General features: G+C 40.2%; 1 protein-coding gene across 49 annotated transcripts in view; it reads right to left on the bottom strand.

Annotated features, from left to right (window-relative positions):
* The window catches only part of RIMS1 (regulating synaptic membrane exocytosis 1), a 450,375-nt gene that overhangs the window by 325,964 nt on the left and 99,775 nt on the right, over window positions 1-24,636 (bottom strand). For 46 of the 49 annotated variants that reach the window (XM_064486964.1, XM_064486968.1, XM_064486969.1 and 43 more), the window contains one exon: window positions 23,318-23,389. The exons of the other annotated variants lie outside the window; for them this stretch is intronic. In XM_064486964.1, coding sequence (XP_064343034.1) covers window positions 23,318-23,389 — 72 coding nt within the window. The remainder of the gene's footprint in view (window positions 1-23,317; window positions 23,390-24,636) is intronic. 49 annotated transcript variants of the gene reach the window in all.

Raw genomic sequence — 24,636 nt, 5'->3', positions numbered from 1 at the left:
AATATGAAGTTTTCTTCCATACTGCAACAAATCTGTGCCATAATGGACATACATGTGCACATAATATATGGGACTATGTTAGAAAGACAAGAGCACGTGCTTTCTTCACTAGCTTTTCCACTTTCATACAAACATTTTCATGTAACAATTTGGAGATAATACTGGTAACGCCCACCAAGTCTGACCAAATTAAACGCAGGACTCCATCCTACTGGGGGAAAGCGAAGATACACTGACTGAATGCTTCACACCCTTCCAACTTCACTTGCAAACAATGTAAATGTTTTGCTGTCAATGGATGCAGATTTGTTACAGGAGATTTTCAATTAGACTGAATTTTCTGTAAATGCTTTTTGAAAGTCAATGTAGCTTGTAAGTTAAAATGTCACACACTAATAATATCATTATTTTTACCAATAACACTTGACAGTTCCCTCTACTCCCACTCTTAGCTTGGTTGGGTTTTATAGCAGAATTGCTACTTGCCCCCTAATAGCCACTCTTTCCATCTTACATTGTAAGATAACTCATCATTTTATGCGGTTACGTGATGGCTTGGAATAAAGACTGTATTTACAAACCCCCTTGGCTCATAACCCCTCTGTGGCCACATGGCTGCTTTGTAGTCCAGGGACTTCATGCGGACGTACTACACACAATTCTGGGAGTTACTCTTCAAAGGTTTGGGTGAGTCCTGCATGTCTCCCCACCCCTGTCCTCCTCCCTCCTTGCTCGATGCAGATCTAACAACTGTACATCAGCAGCCAACTTGGACCATGAGCAATGTCGAGAAAGAAAGTTGGACACAGGGGAGTATCAGCAAAGGAGGAGCCTGAACTCCTGACACCTCGAGGCATCACACCCTTACTAGGCTGATTTCTGCACCCTGTTTGGACTTGAGAAAGAAAGAAACTTTGACCTTGTTATTTGGGGTATTTTGTTTTTATTATTACTCTCAGGCAATTCTAATCCCAAATGACACTGTGCCCTCTCTATGTGCACCAGACATCTTGGGCTTAAGCTTGGCGCAGAGCTGACCGCTGGCTATTGTGATTATTTGTCTGGATAAGTGCTCAAAGGCAGAGGCTATGACTCCTTTCTATCCCCCAAGGACCTGGAAAATTGTGCAGACTGAAGTGGTGTTTAAAAAGCCCCTTATACTCTGTATTGACTACATCACTGGCAAGTCCTGTTCATCAAAACCTGTCAGTTTCAGCACTAGAAGCCTCTACAATACATTTTTATTAAACAAAAATTCCTTTAGATATACATATTTGAGTGCTTTCATTTCAATAGAAGGAAACACATTTATTAAGAGTATTTTAAAGGTAGTCTCACATTTAGAGCCTTGCTAGATGAAGAATGAAGAGACAATCCCAACTCACCATGAGCCAGCTCTTTACGATGCAAGACGGAGCAAGGTCCTTAACCCTGATGTATCGATGGACATGTTTTTACAAAGGTAGCCGAATTACAGGGGACTAAATCATCTCCTCCGTCCTATTCACTACAACTTTAGTTAGAAAATGGATCTGGAATAGCTGGGAATGAAAAAGCCACTTCTACACCTGGAACAGTGTCATACACACACAGTGGGGTACCCAGCAACAGAACATTGAGCAAATGGTTATTAAACTCGTAAGTGTGACTTTTAGAAGAGAATGATTGTGTAAAATAAGAAGCTCTGATGAGGATGCTGCTGCCATTGCTTCTGCGATGATAATGATGATGATAAATGCCACCTACATCACTTATCCAGTGCTATTCCCATGCCTGGTACCATTCCAGGACTTTACATGAAACCATCTCATCTCGTTTCCCAAGAGCCACAGGGCATATGCACTGTCATCACAAGATGAGGAAAATGGGTGTGGGACTAAGTCCCTTTGCACAAGGTCACCCTATTACTATTGTGCTTTTGAGCACCTATTGTGTGCCAGGTATTCTTCTAAGAGCTAACCTGTACTAAGTCATTTAACTGTCACAACACCACCGCTGGATAGAGGGGGTTAGTATTCTCCCTTCACAGATGAGGACAGGAAGGCAAGTCATTACCCAATTTCACAGTAAGTGAGTGGCAGAGCTGGGACTGAAACCAACACAAGGGACGAATCCAGGACTCTGCCCCTGACCTCTGTGCCATGCTGCCTTTTGTGGTGCCAGATGCAGTAGGAGGTGTAACTGACAAGTGCCCATCTTCAGCGCCCTCAACACCCATCACTGCTGGGTGGAAGACCACATCCCCAGGGGCTGCTCCTAGACAACCTCTGAACCAGACACCTTTTCTTCTGTTCCCACTCACTCACCTTATCACCAAGATGTTGGCTTGAAAGCTCTCTGACAGCCTTCTGGAAGCTTCCTTAGACCATACAGCAATCAAGGATGTTTCCACCCTCCCCCCAGTCCTCCCTCCCTCCTTCCACCCTTCATGAGGGTCAGATTTGCATCCACTGACTCTCCTAGCCTTTCTGACTCCATCTTTCCCACACTGGGAACTTCCCCTCATTGATTCCTTGCAGCCCATCTTGGCATCTGCTTCCTTTGGAACAGAACTGACACAGTTTTGAAGGGTAAGTTCTCCTGGGGGTTCTTGTGCAGAAGAATCAGACTGGAACCATGGTGAGAAAGGAGAGCACTGCTGTCTCCTCTGGGACCCCCATGGAGAAGAGGAAGCCTGAGAGAAAAGCTGGCATACTTCAGGACCTGCTGTGTCATGCTTGGCAGACTGCTCAGAATTTGGAGGTTGGTTCACCACAACTCATGGAAGGAAGACCTCAAGGAAGATCTCAAAGACCTCAAGGAGCAGTGTTGACAGCTGCTCCTAGGAGAGCCAGTAAGGTCTATACAGTGAGGCCTGGTGAATAAGGGGACAGGGTCCAGTGCTTGGGGAAGTTAAGGGGGCAGGAGATTTCCATCAGGATGGTGGAAGGGAGCAGAAAACATGTGCCTGTCTACCCATCCTCTTTATCATTAGATTATGAGAAAAGAAATTTGAAACCTATGATCTTATTGTATGGCATTGACTGGATCTTAGACACAAAGAATCTTTCATTCCTTACTGCTTTTAGATTTTCAAGTTTGATTTCACTTCAGCCCAGTGAATGAACCCTAGTGAGAGATTTTTCATATATGATGCAATGTTAAGGATATTAAGAGGTCAGTATCCTTTAGACTTCTGTGTCTTATGGAGGGATGGGTAAATTGAACTCCCTGAGTCAGGGCATCTTACTTCTACTGTCTTGTTCCATCTCACTCATATTCTCCAGCTTGCTTCCCCAAGTCCTCTTTGGGGGTTCCCAGAGCTAGACTACTAGAGGAGACAGCAGGCCTTGGGAACTTCATGGGAAGAGGATTCCAGCATTCCTGACTTCTCCAGCATATGCCATCAAGCACCCTTGAAGTGTCAACTGCGTACTTGGGCTGAGAAGTCAAAGAAGAGGAGGAGCTGACCAGAAGGTGGAGGCTGGGAAAGAGGGTGACAGAGTCCCATCAGTGGTACAGCCCCAGAGTCAGGAAGGAATCTGGATATTAAGGCAGCAAAAGGAAGGCCAGAGCTGTGCCAGTTAGCGCGGAGGAGGCTGAGCGAGTCAAGACTAGGGTTTACAGCACGTCTTACAGATGATCTGAACATCTGAGAGGTTTTAAGCAAGGACAACTTAGTTTTGTGATTTTAAAGGCTTACTCTGGCTATCATGCAGAGTATTTGAAAAGGACTTTGCCACACAGACGTTTTATTATTTCCAGTGGCTTCAAAGAAAGTAGGAGGAGGGGTCTGCTGAGGGTGCAACCTGTATCCCAGAACATCACTATGTTAACAGTAGTAGCATTAATTGATTGTCAGATTATCTTAATAAGAGTAGGAATTATATGCAGAATTTATGTAGAAACATCATTTCAAATAAACAGGCCCTGAGAGGTGGAGAGACTTGTCATGGATGTGATGGAACCAAGAGTCAAACCCTAGTTTTCTGCCTCTAAAGCCTCAGGTCTTTAGAGGTTTGTTTCACCAGTTCTCAGACTTGTGGATGATGTGATAGGACTCAGAACAGAGACAAAGGGCACATGAAAGAACAAACTTAGGTAAGTCAGGTCCCTTTCTTCAAGGACTTTACAAGACAGTGGGGAACTCACATCAGGACCAAGGTCATGGGTGATATATACAAATTTATGCAAATGTGGGAAAAACAGCAACAAACTAGACTTCGAATACTAAACTGATAGAATTCCACCACTCATCCCCCTACAAAGACGTAGACCCCTGGCTCTTCCAGAGAGCCCAGAACACAGAACCCAAGGACAGTAAGAAGGGGAAGGCAGATTTAAGAAACTTTCCAGCTTCTTTAGTCAGATTATCAAGGGGAAATAATTTTCCAGAATATTAGGTCTATAGACATTCAAATTACATTACAAAATCCAAAATTAACATTTTGATTATTCGCATTACCTATATCACAGATTCCCTCAAGGAAAAAATGTAAAAAGGTTTTCTGTAGTAATCAACTTAACATGTGCACAGGTCTTTATAGCTGACAAAATAACTTCACCTGTTTTTCATCTTTTTATATTTTTATCTGACCCGCACTTTTTGAAAATGTCAAGTGAACACAGCAAATACCAGTGACTTCATTTGCTGACCAAGGTTTGTGTTGACTGCAAGCCATAAAGAACTCCTCGATCTAATAATAGTTTAATATGTAAATCAAATTCTAAATTAAAGGCCAAGAATACTTTTCTGAGAGCACACGTGTACTACACAAACACTCACAAATCTGATTCCATTGCAATTTACACAAATATTTTCATCCTATGGGTTCAAAGAATTCTCATATTTCAAACATGAATTAATCCAACAGATAGATCATTCAGCATGAAATTATAAAAAGAGCCACAAAGTTTGGGCATCTCACATCAGAACTCCATGATACATCCACGCAGGGCATGAATCACTCTGTCCCCTCTCAGTTACTGTCTTATCTAATCAGGTAGGTCACCTAATGAGCCAGGAGAGGACTTCATGCCCAAAGCCCATGATCATTAATTTCAGCATGCTTTCTATCATACATTAAATCATTTAGCAGCATTCAGGAATACAGAGCAGAATTCTTGCTGAAATGATCTATTCTTCACTGGGGGATTATCTGCCTAATTGAGTAATGATCTCTAAATTACTAAACCAAATGGTCAATTTCCGGTCCTTATCTGCTCACTCTCTTCCTTGAGCTACCTTTCACTTGGCTTCCAGGATGCTATATTCTCTGTGTTTTTTCCTCCTATTTCCAGCTTCTAACTGATGGAGTGCCCTAAGGCTCACACCTGGGATCCTGCTCTTTTCTACCATGGTTCTCATCCTCTAAATGCCATCTGTACACTGGTAGCTCTCAAAATACACCTCCAGGTCCAACGTCCCCTTAAACTCTAGATCTATGTAAGTGACTGCCTAGTCTACTTCTCCACCTATGAGGTCTAACAGGCATATCTCAGATTTTACGCGTCTAACATCAAGTTTTTGATATTCCAGCTTCCCCCTACAAAACACAAAATCTGTCCCTTTAAAAGTCTTCCCTATCTCAGTAAATGAAAACTCAAAAACCTAATTTTTATCTTTGTTCAGGCAAAAACAAAACAAAAACAAAAACAAAAACAAAAAAAACCATAGCCATTTTTGACTCTTTTTTTCCCCTCATGTTCTATATTTAACCTGTAAGGAAATCCATTCAGCTGTACTTGCAAAATATATTCAGAATCCAACAGATTTTTAAAACTTCGGCTTCTACCAGCCTTATTAAAATCACTGCTTCTCACAGATGTTACTGTGATAGCCCCCAGTGATGTCTCTGCTCCCATCAGTGCACCCCTATGGCCATGCTCAGAACAGCAGCCAGAGTGTTCTGGTTAAAATCTACCTCAGGCCATGCCTCTTCTGGCTTTTTCACACACGATTGGAAAGATGGAAGGACTCGCACCTAGAGAGGCACTGCGGGTCATCTCAAGAAGCCAAGTGCACTTTAGTAGGCCACTGTAATGGCCACAGTGCCTTACCTAATTACAAAAAGCAAATATTGCCACCCCTACTGCTCTGACTGGAAACACATCCTAGCCTTAATGTGATCCCATTAGCATGAAATTAGGTGTTAATAATTTAATCAAAATATTTGAATATTAACATAAGAATGAGTGATCAACACTAACAAAAGGAGACAGCACCCACCCCATCCCAGCAACAGTCATGGTGAATGCATTGTATCACTGCCCATGTCTAGAATACAGGTTACTGTGGCTACACCCTAAATCATGTGTTGGCATATGCACTTTCCCCAAAAAGTAATTTTTAAAGATTTAATGGACTCAGCTCTGTTACTAAAGTTAAATATTTTACTTAAGTCCATGAGCACATTAGCATTTACTCATTAAAGCAAAAATAATCAGGACTCCCATTGCATGACAAATGTCAGGGTTCCATGTCACTGATGTTTTATTGTCCCCACAATAGGCATTTGAAGAGGATTTTAATTATCATCCACATCTTGTCATCATCTACTTTGTGTTCACATAAATATACAACTAACGCCGCTCCAAAGTTTTGTGGATCATTCTCTGTCTTTCAAATATGGTTAAAACAACACTGCAGAGAGAATCATTTCCAGAATGGGTGAGTTGGGACCTCCCCAAATCCTACCCTTCATGCAATGAGGACACTGGCAAAACTTGCCAAAATCAAGTTTTTTCAGAGCTCTGAAAATGAACACAGCTTTCAACAATCCAAGGAGCGTTTATTCAAGAAAAAGGGCTGAATCTCAGTAAGAGCAGTAAGCTTTACATCATTTTCACTTGCCCTATTCCCATTCCTCTCCTCCCAGCTTCACAGCAGCTTTCAAAACCAGCTGCTCCGGAGCCAAAGTATCCATGAAAATCTGGAGCTTAGGAGCTCGCTTCTTAACTGGAAAAAGAAGAGCAAACTAATCTGAAAGCAAACAGAATGAAGGAAATAATAAAAACAAGAGTAGAAATAAATGAAATAGGAGAAAAACAATACTTCCCTGACACCAAGAGCAGACAGGACCCAAAGAGGAAATTACAGACCAATATCCCTTATGAATATATATACAAAACTCATCAACAAATTACTAATGAAGTGAGTCCAAGCAATATATAAAAAAGATTATATACCACCACCAAGTGTATGTAACATCACAAGAAGGTAAGGTAGGTTTAACCTCTGGAAGTCAATTAATATAAAATACCATATGAATAGAATAAAAGGGCAAAGATCATCCAAAAAGATGCAGATACAGTAGCTGACAAAATTCAAAACCTTTCATCATAAAAAAACACTCAGTAAATTAGAAATAGAAGATAACGTTCTCAATCTGATAAATGCCATCTATGAAAAACTCACAGCTAATACCACACTTTAAAGGAGGAAGACTGAGCTCTTTTCTCAAGATACGAATAAGACCAGGATGTCTGCTCTTATCATATTTGTTCAAAACTGTACTAGAGAATCTGGTCTGGGCAATTAGGCCAGAAAAATAAATAAAAGATATCCAGAAAGGATAGAAATATGTGAAACTGTTTCTATCTGCAGATGACATGATCTCCTACACAGAAAATTCTAAGGAAGCCATAAAAAACTTAGAACTAATAAATGAGCTGAGCAAGGGGGCAGGATACTATATCAAGTACACAAAATCAATTGTATTTCTGTACTTTAGCCATAAAAAATCTGGCTCAATGACAACAAAAAGAGAAATAACCCAATTTAAAAATGGGCAGATAATTTGATTAGACATTTTTCCAAAGAAGATACACAAAGGCTATTAAGTGAATGAAACTTAATTTAATTATTCATTAGAGGTCTGCCCATCAAAACCACAAAGATATGACACTTCATACCCAGTAGGATACATAAAATAAAAAAGATGAACAATAATAAGGCAAGAATATGGAGAAATCAGAAACTGCATTCATTGCCTGTGGGAAAATGGTGCAAACATTTTAGAAATCAGTTTGCTCATCTGCAAAACACTAAACATAAGGTTATCATATAACCTCATTATTATGCTACTATTTTCATGGCTATGAGAATTGAAAATATATGCTCACACAAAAACTTCTATGTGAATGTTCATAGCAGTGTTATTTGTAATAGCCGAAAAGTGGAAACAACCCAAATTTCTATCAACTGATGAATGGCTAAACAAAAGGAGTATATCCATACAATGGAATATTATCTAGCCATAAAAATGGATGAAGTACTGATGTCTGTTCCATGTGACAATGTGGATGAACTTTGAAAAATTACGCTAAGTGAAAGAAGGCAGTCACAAAAGACCACACATTCTGTTACTCCATTTATATGACATGTCCGCATTCAGCAAACCTATAGAGACAGGAATATATAAGTGGTCGCCAGGGGTTGGGTGTGTGGATATACAGGAAGTGACGGTTCATGTGGGTTTCTCTTTTTGGGTGATGAAATATTGTGCAATTATAAAGTGGTGATGGTTGCATGATTCTGTGAATACACTAAAACCCATTGAACTGTATGCTTGAGCTTGCTGAATTTATACCGTGTAAATTATACTTTAATATTGCTGTTATCAAATAATAGTGCTGGGGCTGGGCCTTACTGCATCTAACATTGGAAAGGAAGGAGAATTTGAGGCAAGAGTAAAAATGGCGTCACTGCTCTCTCCTTAGGCAAACTGCTTCCCTCTCTTCTGGAGCCTCTAGGTTCCCAGCCCACAATTTTACATAACAATCCCATTATATTGTCATAATCTGTTCCCAGGTCTGCCTTCCTGTTACTCCAGGCACTTGTCAGGCTCACTGTTCCGTCCCGGGCTACCCATAAAGCCGAGGGGTTTAGCACAGTTCACACACACACTGGACATTCAATAAATAGTGGGTGAATAAAAAAAAATTAAGTTAGAATAATCAAAATTAACATAAAAGTATTCTAAATACTGTACTTATAAATGCTATGCTTAGCATGGGATAGTTTTTATTCACTGCATTGGTACTTTTCTCAGGCAAAGGCCAGTCTTCGAGGATGTATTAGCTGTCTCCACATCGGCATTATAACACTGGGATTATCTGCTGGACACTCTCCACACAGACCTGCTTGGTCCAGTATATGAATGTTACGGGCACACCACAATGTGAACAGATTTATACATTTCAGTGATTTGAAGAGTGATTAGGATAAATTAGGGATTGAGGGTTAACAGACACACATGACTATATACACAACAGATAGACAACAAGGCCCTACTGTACAGCACAGAGAACTATATTCAATTTCTGGTAATAACATAACAGAAAAGAATCTGAAAAGAAAAAAATATATATGTATGTACTGTATAACTGAGTCACTTTGGTGTACATCTGAAACTAACATTATAAATCAACTACACTTCAATAAAAAATTTTTTTAAAAAAGAGAGATTCGGATAAAATCCACCTTAGTGATGTTTTAGGAACGGAGAACTACAGTGGCTCGTGCAATGTCACCTACGTAGGCACGGAGGGAGGTCTGACTGAAACACAGGTGTCCTGATTGCCAACCCAGGGCTGCCTTTGCAAAACATGAGCTAAGACCAAATAATGGGTGGAGGGTGGGTGTGCTTTCAAAAACAGTATGCTCACAACATACAATTCAACCTAACACTTCTAACTTACTGTTTTGGCCCATAATACCAAACTTTAACAGAGCAATCTTTTCTTAGACAAAATTTGGAGCATGTGACTCCCTTGTATCAAAATTCTCAGAGGGCCTCACGTCCCATTCCAAACACAATCCAGACTCCTTACCAGCCCCACAGAGACTTATCATAACCTCGCTGTGTGTTTCTCTCCAGTCTCACCCTGAAGCGCTGCTCCTCTAGACCAGTAAACAGGCAGGCCTCCTTTCACTGCACTTCACTTTACTGTGCTTTGCAGAAATTGCATTTTTTACAAATTGAAGTTTCGTGGCCACCCCGTGTTGAGCAAGCCTGTTGGCGCCATTTTTTCCCAACAGTATTTGCTCATTTCGTGTAGCCAAGTTGTGAATGCAATGGGAAAGTTCTTGACAGAAATTAAAAGTGCTACTTCAGTGAACATAAGAAAGATAAGAAAGTGAAACAGCCTTAGGGATGATGTGGAGAAAGTCTGAGGGGTCTGGGGAGAAGATCAAACCAGCCACTCCATTCCCTTAAGCCAAAGTCTAATCCAGAGCGAGGCGTAACCTCCCTTCAACTCCGTGAAGGCCGGGAGAGGTGAGGAAGCAGCAGAAGAAAAGTCTGGAGCTGGCAGAGGCTGGTTCATGAGGTCTTAGGAGAGAAACCGTCTCTGTAACATAAACGTGCAGGGTGAAGCAGGAGGTGCTGATGGAGAAGCGACAGGAAGTTATCCAGAAGATGTAGCTAATTCATGAAGGTGGCTGCACTGCACACCAGGTTTTCACGCAGATGGAAGCCCACCGGCTTTTCTGCACCTGATGATTGTCCTTGCCTACTTACTTCCTTGAATTTGAGGAAAAGAAAACTACATTTTCTCAAAAGGCAAATGACTTTTTGAAAAGCTGGAAGCATAAACTGTCTCCTAGCTATTGATTAATCAGCAAAACTCACTGATGAGCTCAGAACCCGTCCCTGAGGGGTAGAGAAAAGGAGGAGGAGGGGGGCCCTATTCTTCACATCACTTAAAATCAAACTGGAGAAAGAGAACCACTACTGCGGACAGTTCACTCAGAGTACAAGGCTGTCCACGGGAAGCTGAGGTGTCGAGCTGGAGTTCGACCGCTTGTGTGAGAGGCACACACTTGGGATCCAGTTGGAGAGCAGGGATAATTTACACAGAGAGCCTCGATGAATTCTCACGACACACACAGATACATTTATAGCCACAAGCAAAAAGGCATACCTCATCATTTTAGTAAGTTTAAACCCAGTAGTCAGAGGACATAGAAGGGATCGGTCAGCAAGGCGGCTGAACTCCTCCGTTCATTATCCATCTGTGCGTCCACTCAAGCAAGCAGGCGGGCGTTCTGGAAAGTGCTCTGAGCATGAGAGCTATGACCACTGCCTTCACGTAACTTACGATTTGATGCCGGAGGAGACAGGATGGGAGACAGTTTCAAGAAGGGAAGGTCTAGGTAAGGGGGCTGAGCGTTGCAGAAACAGGAGAACTGAGACAAGCAGAGCTGCACCGCGGGTCTGACAGTGAGATCACTGAGCACATCCGGGTGGTGATGCATGGTTTCCCACACCCCCGACCCACCACATCGTCACCCCCTTCATCACCTTCCTAGCTATTTTTGAGTCCTCCCTCATTTCTGCCCCAACCTCAGTCCCTGAGTCGTGATAAGTCGCTTATGATCTGCCCACCCGGTGGGCTGACTGCCGTGGAAACCACATAAAAGCAGACGCCTCATTAGAGGCTAGAAAGCGCACCTGTGACCCCGAGGATGGGGGTGAGGACTCCAGCAGCCTGGGCTCGCAGGCTCTGCTCCGAGCAGGGACAATGACTCCCGGGGTTGTCCCTCCTTGATGGGATTTCTGATGTGGATGTCGCTGATCTTCTTTCATTGGATGAAAGGGTAAACAGCCTGCAGGTGACGTCCATGTGAGCCTGTGTTCTTGACTTTCAACTTCCTCATTGGCTGACCACTCTTATGCTGCCCAATCCTATTTTCATCGCATCCTGCCTGATTCTGCCCCGGGTTACCTGTTCACACAGCCCTGGGGAGGGCCGAGGAGGGGGGTCCTCGGGCATCACTAGTGATCTCGTTTCCCAATGCATAAGCTTTTCACCTCTGCTCAGTGAAATCCGACTCCATCACTGCCCACTCCCCTCGCACCTTCTGTGCATCTTTGGTCTTTTGTTCTCACCAGGCCCACGGAGGTATTTTTAAACGTCTTATCTTTAGGATGCTATTTTCAATCTATTTTTTAAAAATTCTCTTCCCAGACGTTGACGGTATTACTGCCAAGTCTGGCTGCAATGGATTCCAGAGGGGCTACGTCCTCTTTCACATTCTGTATGTTTCAGAACTGCTTTTTGCTAATAACATAATTTTTTCTTCCAGCTGGAGTCTGAGCACCAGCTTCTCTCAGTACAGAGTCCAAGCAGCTTTTTAAAAAGTCCTGATAATTCACATTTCTTGAACATTTTCTGTGTTCTTAACCTACTGCCTTTGTAGGGAAGTTTACAAGTTATAAGCGAAACTATGTGAAGCAGCAAGATGGACGCTGAAGGGCAGAGAATGGCATCATTTCGAGTCCTGGCATCTCCTGCTGCGAATCTGAGCAAATTTCTCCCCTACTATGTCTTTAGTTTTAACTTTTAATGTTAAAAAAAAAATCATTTGGGCAGCTTACATCATAGGGGTATGACAATGAGAAAATGAGCAAGTCTTTTGAGAACTTCCATGTCTTCATCATCCATTCACTTACTCTGTAGAATTTTCTGCACCAGATTTTGGGCAGAATAAGATCTTTTTACTCCCCAAATACCAGAGAGATGTTCCTGGTAACTGACAGTCTGGAATTCTCAAGAAATACAAATTTATTACAATGCAGCCCTCAAAAACTATTTATACTGGTGTAGACAACCATGTCTAGAGTTGGTATCCAAATATATGATAGGAATGAATGTTAGATTAGTCAAAGCTTTAGACTATTTCCACTCATGAGAATGAACACTTGCCTGTTTTTATGTCCTGAATAGAACTCACTATTTAGCAAAATGTTTTGCTTATGTAATACAATAACATATTACTCCTACCCTCAAGAATACATTCTAGTGCCTGGGGGAGGAGGAGGGAGAAACAGGCATAAACAACAATAAATACTAATAGAATTGGTTCACATGAACCAAGGACTATGGAACGCAGAGAAATGAATGGTTATTATGAGGATGAGACTGTATCTGAACTGTGTTCCGATGTCTGATTGGTGCTTTTCCAGATACAGAAGAATGGAAAATGCACCTCAGGACAGGAGAAACACAAAGTGAAATGTAGAAAGACGCAAGAAAGCATGATATTTAAGATGGGAGCACAGCAAGGGTGTGCAGACAGGCTGGGCTGACCAAAGGCCTGGGGACGAAGCACAGAGGCAGACCATCAACGGTCTTCTGTGGTCAGTGAAGGACACTGAGGTTCTGCCTTTAGGCTGAGTCTGAGATTAATGGCTTCAGAAAGAGCACGGAATTGATGACTTTAAGCAGAGTATTTGAGTTCTGTTGGGGTGTTTGACGTTTCTTATGACTGAAGAATATACAGACAGCAATACTGAGTCAACAGAATGCACAACATGACATGTCTCTCTACGCATGTCTGCATGGATGTGCATCGTGGTGGTGGTTGAAAATCACTGAAGAAATGGGTGGAGGAGAGTTGATGGAAGAAGTCCTTGAAGGAAGGGTTAATGAAGAGGATCCGGGTGGATTAGCATCTATCATTAAATGTAAAGAGAGGAGAGAAGTTCATAAAGGAGAGAAGTATCAACAGTGTCAAATGCTCAAAGAGGAGCAAGCAGTTTGAAAACGGAAAAGCAAAACAACTGAATTTGCCACCTGGATATTGTCTGTGGCCAAAGAGGGCAGGTTTTGGTGTATTGGCAATGGCAGCAGTGAAACCCCTGCAGCTTTCGAAGGAGCCCCTTCCTTTGGTGAGGCTGGTAGTGAGGAGGAAGGAGAAGATGGAGCAGCATTGTAAGGGCAGAGGATGCACTGGGGGAGGCTTGTTTGTTTGCTTGCAGAAGGGGTTATTTGGTTGGGCGGACTTTAAGTGTGACTCTAGGATGAAGACAAGAAGACTTGCAAAGATGAGAGGCTGAAAAAAAAAAAAAGTAGTAGAAACCATTCTACCAAATCTTAGGAGCAATGAACTTATGAAGCATCCGTTTTCCAAACTATATTTACCTCATGTTATTAATGTCTCCCAGGTACACTTGATTAATTCAATTTTGCAACTTGAAAATTTTCTGTAGCTTGAGCTCAAACAATGCAAAATAAATGACTTAAAGCAGAAAGTTTGGATTATTACTTTAAATTACATCCTAAGAATTTTTTTTTTATTTTGCTTGATTTAGGAAGCAGGACTTTTTTAGTCTCTTGACTTATAAGAAGCCATATCTGTATCCAAGATGAAGATAGGGTAAAAGTGTAAGCTCACATTGCTCCCTGTTTACCTCCTGCCCCAGTTCTCAGAAACTGATTGAAATGAATAAGAAGAACAAATTAGTTTCAGAAATGTTTATAGATGCTAAAAAATAGTGAACAGTGACTTAATATCTGAAATTTGAGAATTGTCTGCCAGATAGAGTTTTTCAATCTAAATTGTAACGAGATGCTGAAAGCTGGTTTTCATCTGTCCTCCTTTACAGCAGGAAAGCAACACAGGTAGTGGAAGAAGTATTTTTTTTAACATCACAACACCAATTATGAAAGAGGAAGACTGGAAGAAACAACTATGAAAGACAGAAATAGTCCACCAAGGGGGGAGGGCATAGCTCAGTGGCAGAGCACATGCTTAACATGCACGAGATCCTGAGTTCAATCCCCAGGACCCCCATTTAAAAATAAACATAAAAGTAAATGTATAAATAATTTTTAAAAAGAAATACTCCACCAATATCATCTTATCCCACTAAGGACAAACAACCATGGTGAGGCCAGTGGGAAATTCTGGCAGCCCTTCCCACTTCATGCTACATTAGTAAATAACAATGTTTTACTAACATGAAGTTGAAAAAGGCACAATAAAGTATATTAATGAAAGTGGAAAAATTCTAGGTTGCCAAAGAACGACACTTCTTTTTCTCAAAATGCTGGATTCAGATTGTTTCAGGCTGTCAAAATGTTTCTACATGACTAAAGCCTTCCAAGAGGGTTGGGATTCTTGCCAATTTATTTTATAGAAGAACAGAATCTTACTAGGAAAACTTAACAAAGGTAGTGCAGAACATACAATTTATATAACAAAAGATATACATATTGTAACCATATTTCTGCCTGAATCTCTAAGTCTATGTGATTATCTCACCACTAACAGCCAGGGCCACGCACACTGGTGACACCAGCAGCAGCCCAGTTCAAGTCAAGATAAAACAATGGCCGTGATCATCACCACTGTTATCTAGGGTGGTTCTGGGAGTCCTTCCCAGCGGATTTCAATAAGGAAATAAGAAACCTAAAACTTCAAAAGGGGGAAATAAAGTTCCTGGCATTTGACATGATTATTTACCTTGAAAACACTCCAAAATAAAATGAAATTACATCTTGAAATTAGATTTTGAGCAGGCGATCAGTTATAGTATATTAAAAACAATTAAAATCATTCTTACAGTCAGAGAAAAATACTGTAAAAATGATTCATTACGGGAAAAAAGACCACAGAAATACCTTAACTTGACTTGTGAAGTATGTATATTAAAAACAAACAAAAAACTAGACGTCTAATTCAATACACATGAAATATGAAGGAAGTAGAATGCTGGATCTGGAATTCTGGAATTAGAAGACTCAATATTTAAAAAGGTAGATTCATTTACGAATAAGCCTAATGGGAGGCTTACTGGAATCTGCCAGAATTATTCTAAAGCTCATCCTGGAAAACTAAATAAACTAAACTAGTCAGAATATATTTGAAACAGTAAAGGAATGAGGAACTTCATTCCTTTTTTTTTTTTCAGTATTAAAGTTTATTTTAAAGTTATAGTGATTAAAACAAAATAGTACAAGCAGCAAATAGACCCAAAAGGAAAAAAAGACTAAAATCTGTCACCATACAGATACGTGATAAATGCGCACTTTCAAACCGAGGGGGAAATACGGATTTCTTTACTTCGCTTTCCCTTCAGTAAAAACATACTGAGCAATGCCTATTTCCCAGGCGGGATGGTGGGTACGTGGGAGGGGGCGGCAAAGACGTCGAGTCCCCTGCACTCTCGGAGTTCACATCCTAACCGCGGAGACAGGCATAAAAACATCACAAATAGATCCCCAACTCAGAGCGTAGGGGTGGGCGTGTGCCGTAAGAACAATAGAAGAGCACAGGGAGGAAGAGTGGAGAAGACCACTGCTCTGGAAAAGGCACGAGAAAGGACCTGCTAAGCAAGTGGCCCAGTCAGAAAGCTGGAGTCCCTTGGTTGCCCCACCTGCATCTGACGGTAGCAGACAAGCGGTGGGACCACTGGAGCCCCAATCACAGTAAATATGCTAAATTTAAGAAACAAATATTAAAACTCCCAACAGCGCAGGTGACTGTCTCTAAATAGCATAGCAGAAGAACATTCAGAGTATAAATACCAAGTTGAAAAGGGAGACCAAGACACCGAGGGACTCCTTGCGGACAGCAGCCCCTCTAAACCTTCTCAGCGACCACTCCACACTGGATTTGTCCTCTTTCCACCCATAATTCTGAACATGAATGAGAGGCATGTTTTTTCAACCTGTACACATTTTAATATTATTTCACCATTAGAAATTTCCAAGAAGAGCAAGCTATTTTACTTATTTCTTGGAGTCGAGCAGCACAGTACTTACTGCAAAAGAAAGATTCTTTTACAAAAAGCAATGTAGAGATGTTTTACGCATTTTGATTTCCTATCAACTTTGGTTTACCATGAGAAAAAACTCTGAAGTTTCTAGAATAGTAGCCTACATAGCTAGTTTCCCTCATGCATATTGTTAAAGGTGCTGCTGCCTGTAATTACAATAAAATTTCCTTCTTCTCTTGTCACTCATCCCACCTAGAAAACACACCTTGATTTCCGCAATGAGATAAAATTATTTTCATGTTTGCAATCCTTATGCAATAACACTTCCTTCAAAACACCTCATTCCCAGAAGTGCTATTTAAGTTTTGGAATGATTTTAACACTCCAGCCTAATTGTTCAGGTTTTAGAGAAGAAATTAATGAAAGGGACAACCATTTAAAGCACAAGAGCTTTGTTCACACTTCATTAAATATTTTAAATGGCTATTTTATTTTATGGCTTTGGCATTCCTTTTGAATTTTATCCGGCTTGCTTTTTATAACCAGGAATTTTGAATCTCTCTCCAAAAAACCTTGCTGCACCTAAGTATCACCTAGCTTATAAATATCTTATTCTTTTTTTTCTATTACTTTAAAATGAAGCTAAATTTGAACACTTGTGTCAAGGTTTAATCATTTTAGGGGCAAGTAATGCAACTCTTCATTAATATGAAAAAGTTTATATCGTCTATTTTGTAAAATTATATGTAAGTGAACTTTGTCTCCCTCCAAAAGTAATTAATTTGCTTCTGTATTATACTTTCTGTGCAGAGTAGACACTGAAAAATATTTTGGACAAAATGCTGTCATCACTCCAAGGAAAAAGTGACTTATCAGAACAAATTTAAAATTCCAATAAAACTATAGTGACAAATTGATCTGTCCTTCCATATGCATTTTTCAATATGCATATTTGTGGTGGTAGACCAGTTGCTACCTCTGATTAGTTACTGCCTTCCAGTTATTAGACCAACACATTAGTTTCATTATTACTTTGAACTTTGTATAATCATCAAACCCTGTGCCATTTTATTAGGCAGACTATGAAGGAGCTTTGCAGTGTCATTCCCCACGCCCACCTTTTCTTTTTCCCTGAGGACCGCCCTCCAGTAGCCTGGTGGGTTTCCGAGGTCAGTTTGCACTATTTGATTTCATCTCTGAAATGGCAGAGAAAACACTTCCATTGAAAGAGAAGAGAATAAAGCTCACATTACAAAGGAGAGCCTCGGATCCTGAAGGTACTTCTTGAGCTATCCCTGAACCAATCCCTGGCCACCCAATATGTCCTTGTAATAGGGAAGAACAAATCTGACTCCATATTGGATCGGTTTCTTCTACTTTAAACATTGTATTCTATTGCTTTTGCCACAGGTTAATCACTAAATGGATGTTGCCCATAAGCTTAAATTATAGACAATGGCCCATCTCTGGGAACCCTGTCTCCTAGGTAATGAGCATTAAGCTAAAATTCCTTTGTTTAGCTTATGGGAAATGCCCTGGCCGGGCCCACCGGTGAGTGATTGCAGGAAGGAAAAAATTAACACCTCCCCTCAGAGGCTGCCTGGAACCAGGAACTGTTTGCCTTTGCTCCCTCCCCTTTTAGTATAAAAGAAGCCTGAATTCCAATTCAGGCAAGATGATTCTTTGGGACACTAGTCTACCATCTTCTTGGTCTGCAGGCTTTCTAAATAAAGTCACTATTCCTTGCCCCAACAACTCATCTGTCATGCAGTGAGCAGAAGGAGTTTAGACTCAGTGACAGTCTCCTTTCTTAAGCCATTCTAAGTTAGATTCTGCTAATTGTAAATTTGAAAAATACAATAATGAAACCTAAAGTAGAATCTAAAGTATAAAACATAAGCGCTTAGCATTAGCTGGGAGGCAAGGTTTTAACATTTTTAATGTGGCTTTGAGTTTACACGTGATGTTATTTATAGCCAACCTTAGGTAATAAATATGAGATTGATTTAACATAATGGTATGTATTGAAAACAACATTTTAGGTTTGAGGGTGTTCTGAACTGAATATATCCCCCAAAATTCAGATTTTAAAGCCCTAACTCCCAGTGTGGCTGTATTTGGAGACAAGGCCTCGAAGGAGGTAAGATCAGAGAAGGTCATAAGACTGGGGCCCTGATCCAGTAAGATTAGTGCCCTTATAAGAAGATACAGCAGAGAACTTGCTCTCTTCCTCCATCCTCATGCACCCAGGGAAGGCGACATGAGGACAAAGCAAGAACCCAGCCATCGACAAGTCAGGAAAAGAGCGGTGGCCTGAAACTGATCATGCTGGGACCTTAATTTATGACTTCCAGCTTCCAAAATGGCAAAAAACTAAATCCTGTTAAACTCACCCAGTCTATGGCGTTCTGACAGTGCAAGCTACTTAATGCAGGCATACCTTGTTTTATTGCATTTCACATTATTATGTTTCACAGACGTTGTATTTTTCACAAATTGAAGCTTCCTGGCAACCCTGGGTCAAGCAAGTCTGTCAGTGCCATTTTTCCAACAGCATCTGCTCACTTCATGTCTTTGTGTCACATTTTGGTAATTCTTGCAATATTTCAAACATTTTCATTATTATTATATTTGTTATGATGATCCGTGATCAGTAATCTTTAATGTTAGTATTATAACTGTTTTGGCACATTTTTAGCAATGAAGCATTTTTTAATTAAGGTATATGCATTGTTTTTTAAGACATAATGCCACTGCACACTTAATAGACTACAGTATAGTGCAAACAACTTTGACATGCACTGGAAAACTAAAAAGTTCACTTGACTTGCTTTGTTACGATATTTGCTTTATTGTGGTGGTCTGGACCTACAATATCGCCAAGGTGTGTCTGTACACAGAGATCACCCAGTCCACACCCACACCCACACCCCTCCACAGAGACCATATTACAAAGGAAAAAACTGAAATCTGAAGATAGAGCGGCTTTTCTGAATCCACATTGCATTACTATAAAATGAGGTAGGAGTTTATAATTTAATACTTTCATCCTTAGAGGCACAGAGGAAATGTAGTCTGAGGCAGAACTAGTTAAGGAACTCAGTGTAGACTTGGAAATTAAATTGAAAAACAGTCACTTCTAAACTAAACAAATTTCTGTTAACTTTCAGCAGCGCCTTTGGGTAGCTCAGTGTTCCAGAGTTCTGCATCTTCTGCTCTCTCTTTATCAGAAATGATACTTGGGGGGTGGCTCAGTGGACTTCCCCTGCATCACGGGTCCTTTCATACTGGAGGAGCTCAGCCTTCATGACAGAAGGGGTATCAGTTCTTTACTAGGAAGAAAATTCTATGACCTTAGCTTAGTTCTTGATGTGTTAATGGATCTAACACAATTCAGAAAATCAATTTCTTTCTAACAAAGCCCATATTTCAAAATTATTTCTTTTCTGAAAACAATAATAAGAGTCAGCTTTAAAACACAGAAGCAGAATGATGGAATTTATGAACTAGGCAGCAGACACACCCCTCCTTCCCCGGGCGCTAAGTATCCCCGTTCAGCTTTGGAGACAGAAGCACGTGAAGCAGCATAATTTAAGGGAGAAATGATGATGCATCATTTAAATGTTTAAACTGTAGTCTCCATTCATTCCACTGACAAAACTGGGACTGCTTCTTCTGTTCATTGTCTTTTCCTTTGTTCAAAGAATAGCTGGTGACATTCACGAGGCCTTTGTATCAAGCCACAGAGCAGCATTATGAGACAGTAAGTCCAAAAAGTACCATTGAGATAAAGTTCAGAATTGCAGTGAGACTCAGGGTATCTGTTAAGCCCATCCAGTCTGTGGGCAATCAAAAATCTCTATTTACACCATGACCAAAATGTCCCCATAACACTGTCAAATGACTTGTCTAGAGTCCATCAACATGGTTTATCTATGGTGTATCTTACACTTTATGCTTCTTGGGGGTAAACACTTACTCTCAATGCAATTTTCCTGCCAGTGTCTATCATCCCATAGTTCCACAGCCATGATTTGAACTGTTGATTTACTTGGCAAGTCCACAAACCGAAGTGTAAAGAAAGACGCAAAGAGGGTTTCTACCACATGGATCTGATAGAAACATTTTCTTTTTTTCTATAAGAAAATATGTTACTAAGCCCCCAGTGGTTTGGGTTTTCCTTTTAAAGATCAATTTTAAAGTAATAACCTGAATTCCCTACATAAATCCTCTACATTAAAAATAACAAGGGAGGTGAAAATAAACAAAAGTCACTGGGGAATTCCAGTAACATCTCCCACAAGCTGTCTTGATGAAACAAAGTAACTAATCCTTCTCCATTCTCACTGAGTTAGGGTTTAATGACCTTGAGTTGTAGCCACTTGGAAGACCATGTTTTAGAAAATAAAGCAGTTCCAAAAAAAAAAAAAAATCACATAAAAGCGTTTCAAGGGGGAGGGTATAGCTCAAGTGGTAGAGCGCATGCTTAGCATGCATGAGGTCATGGGTTCAATCCCCAGTACCTCCTGTAAAAATAAATAAGTAAAAACTAATTAATCCCTTCCCCCAAAAAAGCATTTAAAAATATCTTGAACAGTGTTTATTCCATCCAAGGCAATGTAACAAAAAAAATGCCAATTTGTGACTAACTAAAATAATTTATCATGTGCATATCTGAACCAGAATTTTCAAAAAAAAATCCAATTTTAAAAATTCTAAGAAAATATCCCCCAAGCCACCATTATGTTAAAGTTTAGATAGAATCCCTTATGTACTAAACAGTGTAGTGAAGACAGTTATAAACCTGGAAAAGATTAACAGTTTATATAGGTTCAACCTGCAACTTATACAAAGCTTTCACTCTTGAGGAGCTCCAAGTGGCCATGGTCTGCTGGACTGATCTGTGATTGTTTTGTTCTGATAAACCATTGACAGAAAGAAGAAAGAGAGACCATTTACACCATGACTGACTCCCACACAGGACGTCTTCCCATTTGAAAAATACTCAACAAGAAGCAAGATGCCCATCACACCAAAATAGTAATGCTCTTGTTTATGTTTTCATTCTGCTGTCATGAACTCTGGGCTTGAAAACAGACAGATTCCACCTGGAGTTTTCCTTTTCCTCGTAGCCTTGGAAACAACAACAAAAATTTACATAAAGTCACAAAACAAAGTGGCCTCAACAGACCTTGTGGCAAGTTAATATCTGAGAACTGTAGGCAAGAGAGTCCTTTCTTTTTTAAAACGTTGGCAACTAAGAGTCAAAATCAGCTCTCCAGGGTCCTGAAACTCTGTAGCGATGCGCTCTACAGTATCCTGGTGTTGTAGCCACCTGAATGTCAAGAGGCAGCTTTTCCCATGACTAATCAACATCTCAGCTGATTTTATTAAATCCAATTTCTCCTCTCCCGTCTTCTGTGTATTTAGGTAAAAAGAATCTGATTAAAATGCATTTGTTCATTTAAATTCCAATTAGCAGTCCACTGAAAATAAAATGTGATTATTTGAAAGAAAAAAAAAAAACCCCAAAACCTCTAGAGCACATTTTCTGGATAAGCCTTGATTGTGACGCATCACATCCCTTTGAAAAACTGGCACTGATGGCCCCAAGTTGGTGGAAAGCAGGCAGCCCTGCCTCGGAGAAACCATCAGGTTTTACCACCGTCTCCCTGGGTAACACTGGGCAGATGTGATAACTTGACTTCCCTGAACCTCGGGGTCTCGTCTTAAGCCGGGAGGTGACTGGATGATCCTTTAAACTTCTTTCAGCTCTAAAATCTGATTTTTCTCTTTGTACATGTTTTGTATGCAACACGTGCTCATGTTTGGTGAGTAAACGACTGCTAAGCAAACTACACTCAACTTTGGGGATATTTATTAAAGACACAGTCCTTTGTACAACCTACAAAAAATACAAAGGGTCTGCATTTTAGGATGTACTACTAAAAAAAGGACGTGGTCACGTAAATGGTCCAACGTTAGACATTTTAAACACACATTCAGATGGTCTGAGTAAATTGACACAGAATGCTATTAAAAATTTGAAGTTTTTTTAAAAAATATAAAAAGACAAGTGACTCACATGGTCTTGAAGCAACTTCAAAAATAAAGTAAGTCTGCAATGCCATTTATAAAAATAAAGCAGTTACTCGATTCCTTTCAGTATAGCTCAGAGAAGAGAGCTGGAGACAAAAGGACCAGGATTTAGTTGAGGCTGATAATTTTGATCTTGTAAGAAACCCACTGGTTTCTCTGTATTCATATTAGCTCTTTAAATATTATTTATAATCAACAGGTAATATTTTACAATGAAATAGATTTTATGGTGTACTTAGATATGCTTCCTTGGATATGACACTCTGGTATTCACTGTTTAAAATATACTTCATGAAGCTTTCTAAGACTGTGGCCTGGTATTATTAACATATGCCATTATTTTAGAACATCTCCATCAGACTAGGAATCAGTCCAGTCATTGGCCAAGCCCTGACCTTGGTACCACTAACCCCACTCAGGATACTCCATTTTCCTGGGCCACAGGGCACAGTCCATCCTCCCTGGGAGCTTGTGCCCCCTACTCCTCACAGACAGCTTCTCCTTACTTGCTGGCTTCCTGGTCTCTCCCAGAGCCCACCCTGGATCTTATATAAGTGTACCCCCTCTGGCATTCTTGATCATAATCCCACACTCATTAAATTCCTACTCCCATCACAATCTCTGATTATTTGATCTATTTATTTGTACATATGTGCAAATATATGTCTATATAAGATTATTTGAGTGTCTCCCCCAATAGAACACAAATTCCACAACAAGACACTCCTTACCTGCCCTGTTCACTGTTGTCTTCCTGGCACCTGACAGAGTTGACTGATAGACAGCAGACTCTCAACAGATACCTGTCAAATGAATGAACCACTCAATGATCACCACCAAATATAAATCAAGAACCCTGGCTCATAAAGGCTTATTCACTTTGAAAAACTGATTGCAATTATTTGTCAACATTTTGCTTGCAATTAAATTTTCTGATAATTCTGATGAACTAAGTTGAGCACATTTTATATGTGACTCTGCCTTAAAACATATTATATTCTTAGAACTAAACAAAACTTCCTTGCAAGTAAGGCCATGGTGAATGAAACCTTGCCCATGCTATTAAGTGTATTATAAATAAAGTGACATGGAAACAACCTAAAAGTCCATCAACAGATGGCTGCATAAAGAAGTTGTGATATATGTATAAATATATACACAATGGAATACTACTCAGCCATAAAAAAGAATGAAATAATGCCATTTGCAGCAACATGGATGGACCTGGAGATTGTCATTCTAAGTGAAGTAAACCAGAAAAAGAAAGAAAAATACCATACGATATCATTTATATGTGGAATCTAAAAGAAAAAAAGACACAAATGAACTTATTTACAAAACAGAAACAGACTCACAGACATAGAAAACAGACTTATGGTTACTGGGTGGGGAGGGGATGGGAAGGGATAAATTGGGAATTTGAGATTTGCAGATAGTATTATATATAGAATAGATAAAACAGCAAATTTCTACTGTATAGCACAGGGAGCTATATTCAGTATCTTGTAGTAATAAAAAAGAATATGAAAAGAAATATATGGATGTGTATGTATGACTGAAACATGATGCTGTGCACCAGAAACTGACACAGCATTGTAAACTGACTAGACTTCAACAACAACAACAATAACAACTGTATACACCAGTGTTTCCATAGTTCAAAGGAGGGGAGAGATGTGGTGTCTAGACTTGAAACAGTCATAGTGAGTACCATAGTTACAAACTTTGAGCTCTGTGTTATGCGCTAGTCACTGGACTAAAGACTCAGTGTTTTAAATTTCAGTCATTTTAACTGCAAAAGTAATACTTGCCTATTAGAACAATTCAAACAAGAGCAGTGTTCAAGCAGAGCAGCCCCTGCCTGGCCCCATCAACTCCCCCTGCTATTGACCGTAGTGTGTGCTATGTCCATACTCTTCCACTGCTTGTGCACACCCTTAGGCTTATGTTGAGCTGGTTACAAATGGGTGAGCAATTCAGCTGCTCAGAGCTAAGATCTCTTTCACTAGGCTTTGCAAGTCATCTAGTAATTGTGTACTAATCAGGGTCA

The sequence above is a fragment of the Camelus dromedarius genome, chromosome 6 (assembly GCF_036321535.1).
Source record: "Camelus dromedarius isolate mCamDro1 chromosome 6, mCamDro1.pat, whole genome shotgun sequence".
Lineage (NCBI taxonomy): Eukaryota > Metazoa > Chordata > Mammalia > Artiodactyla > Camelidae > Camelus > Camelus dromedarius.
Note: the sequence above shows the minus strand (reverse complement) of the source record. Positions and strands in the feature narration are given on the sequence as shown.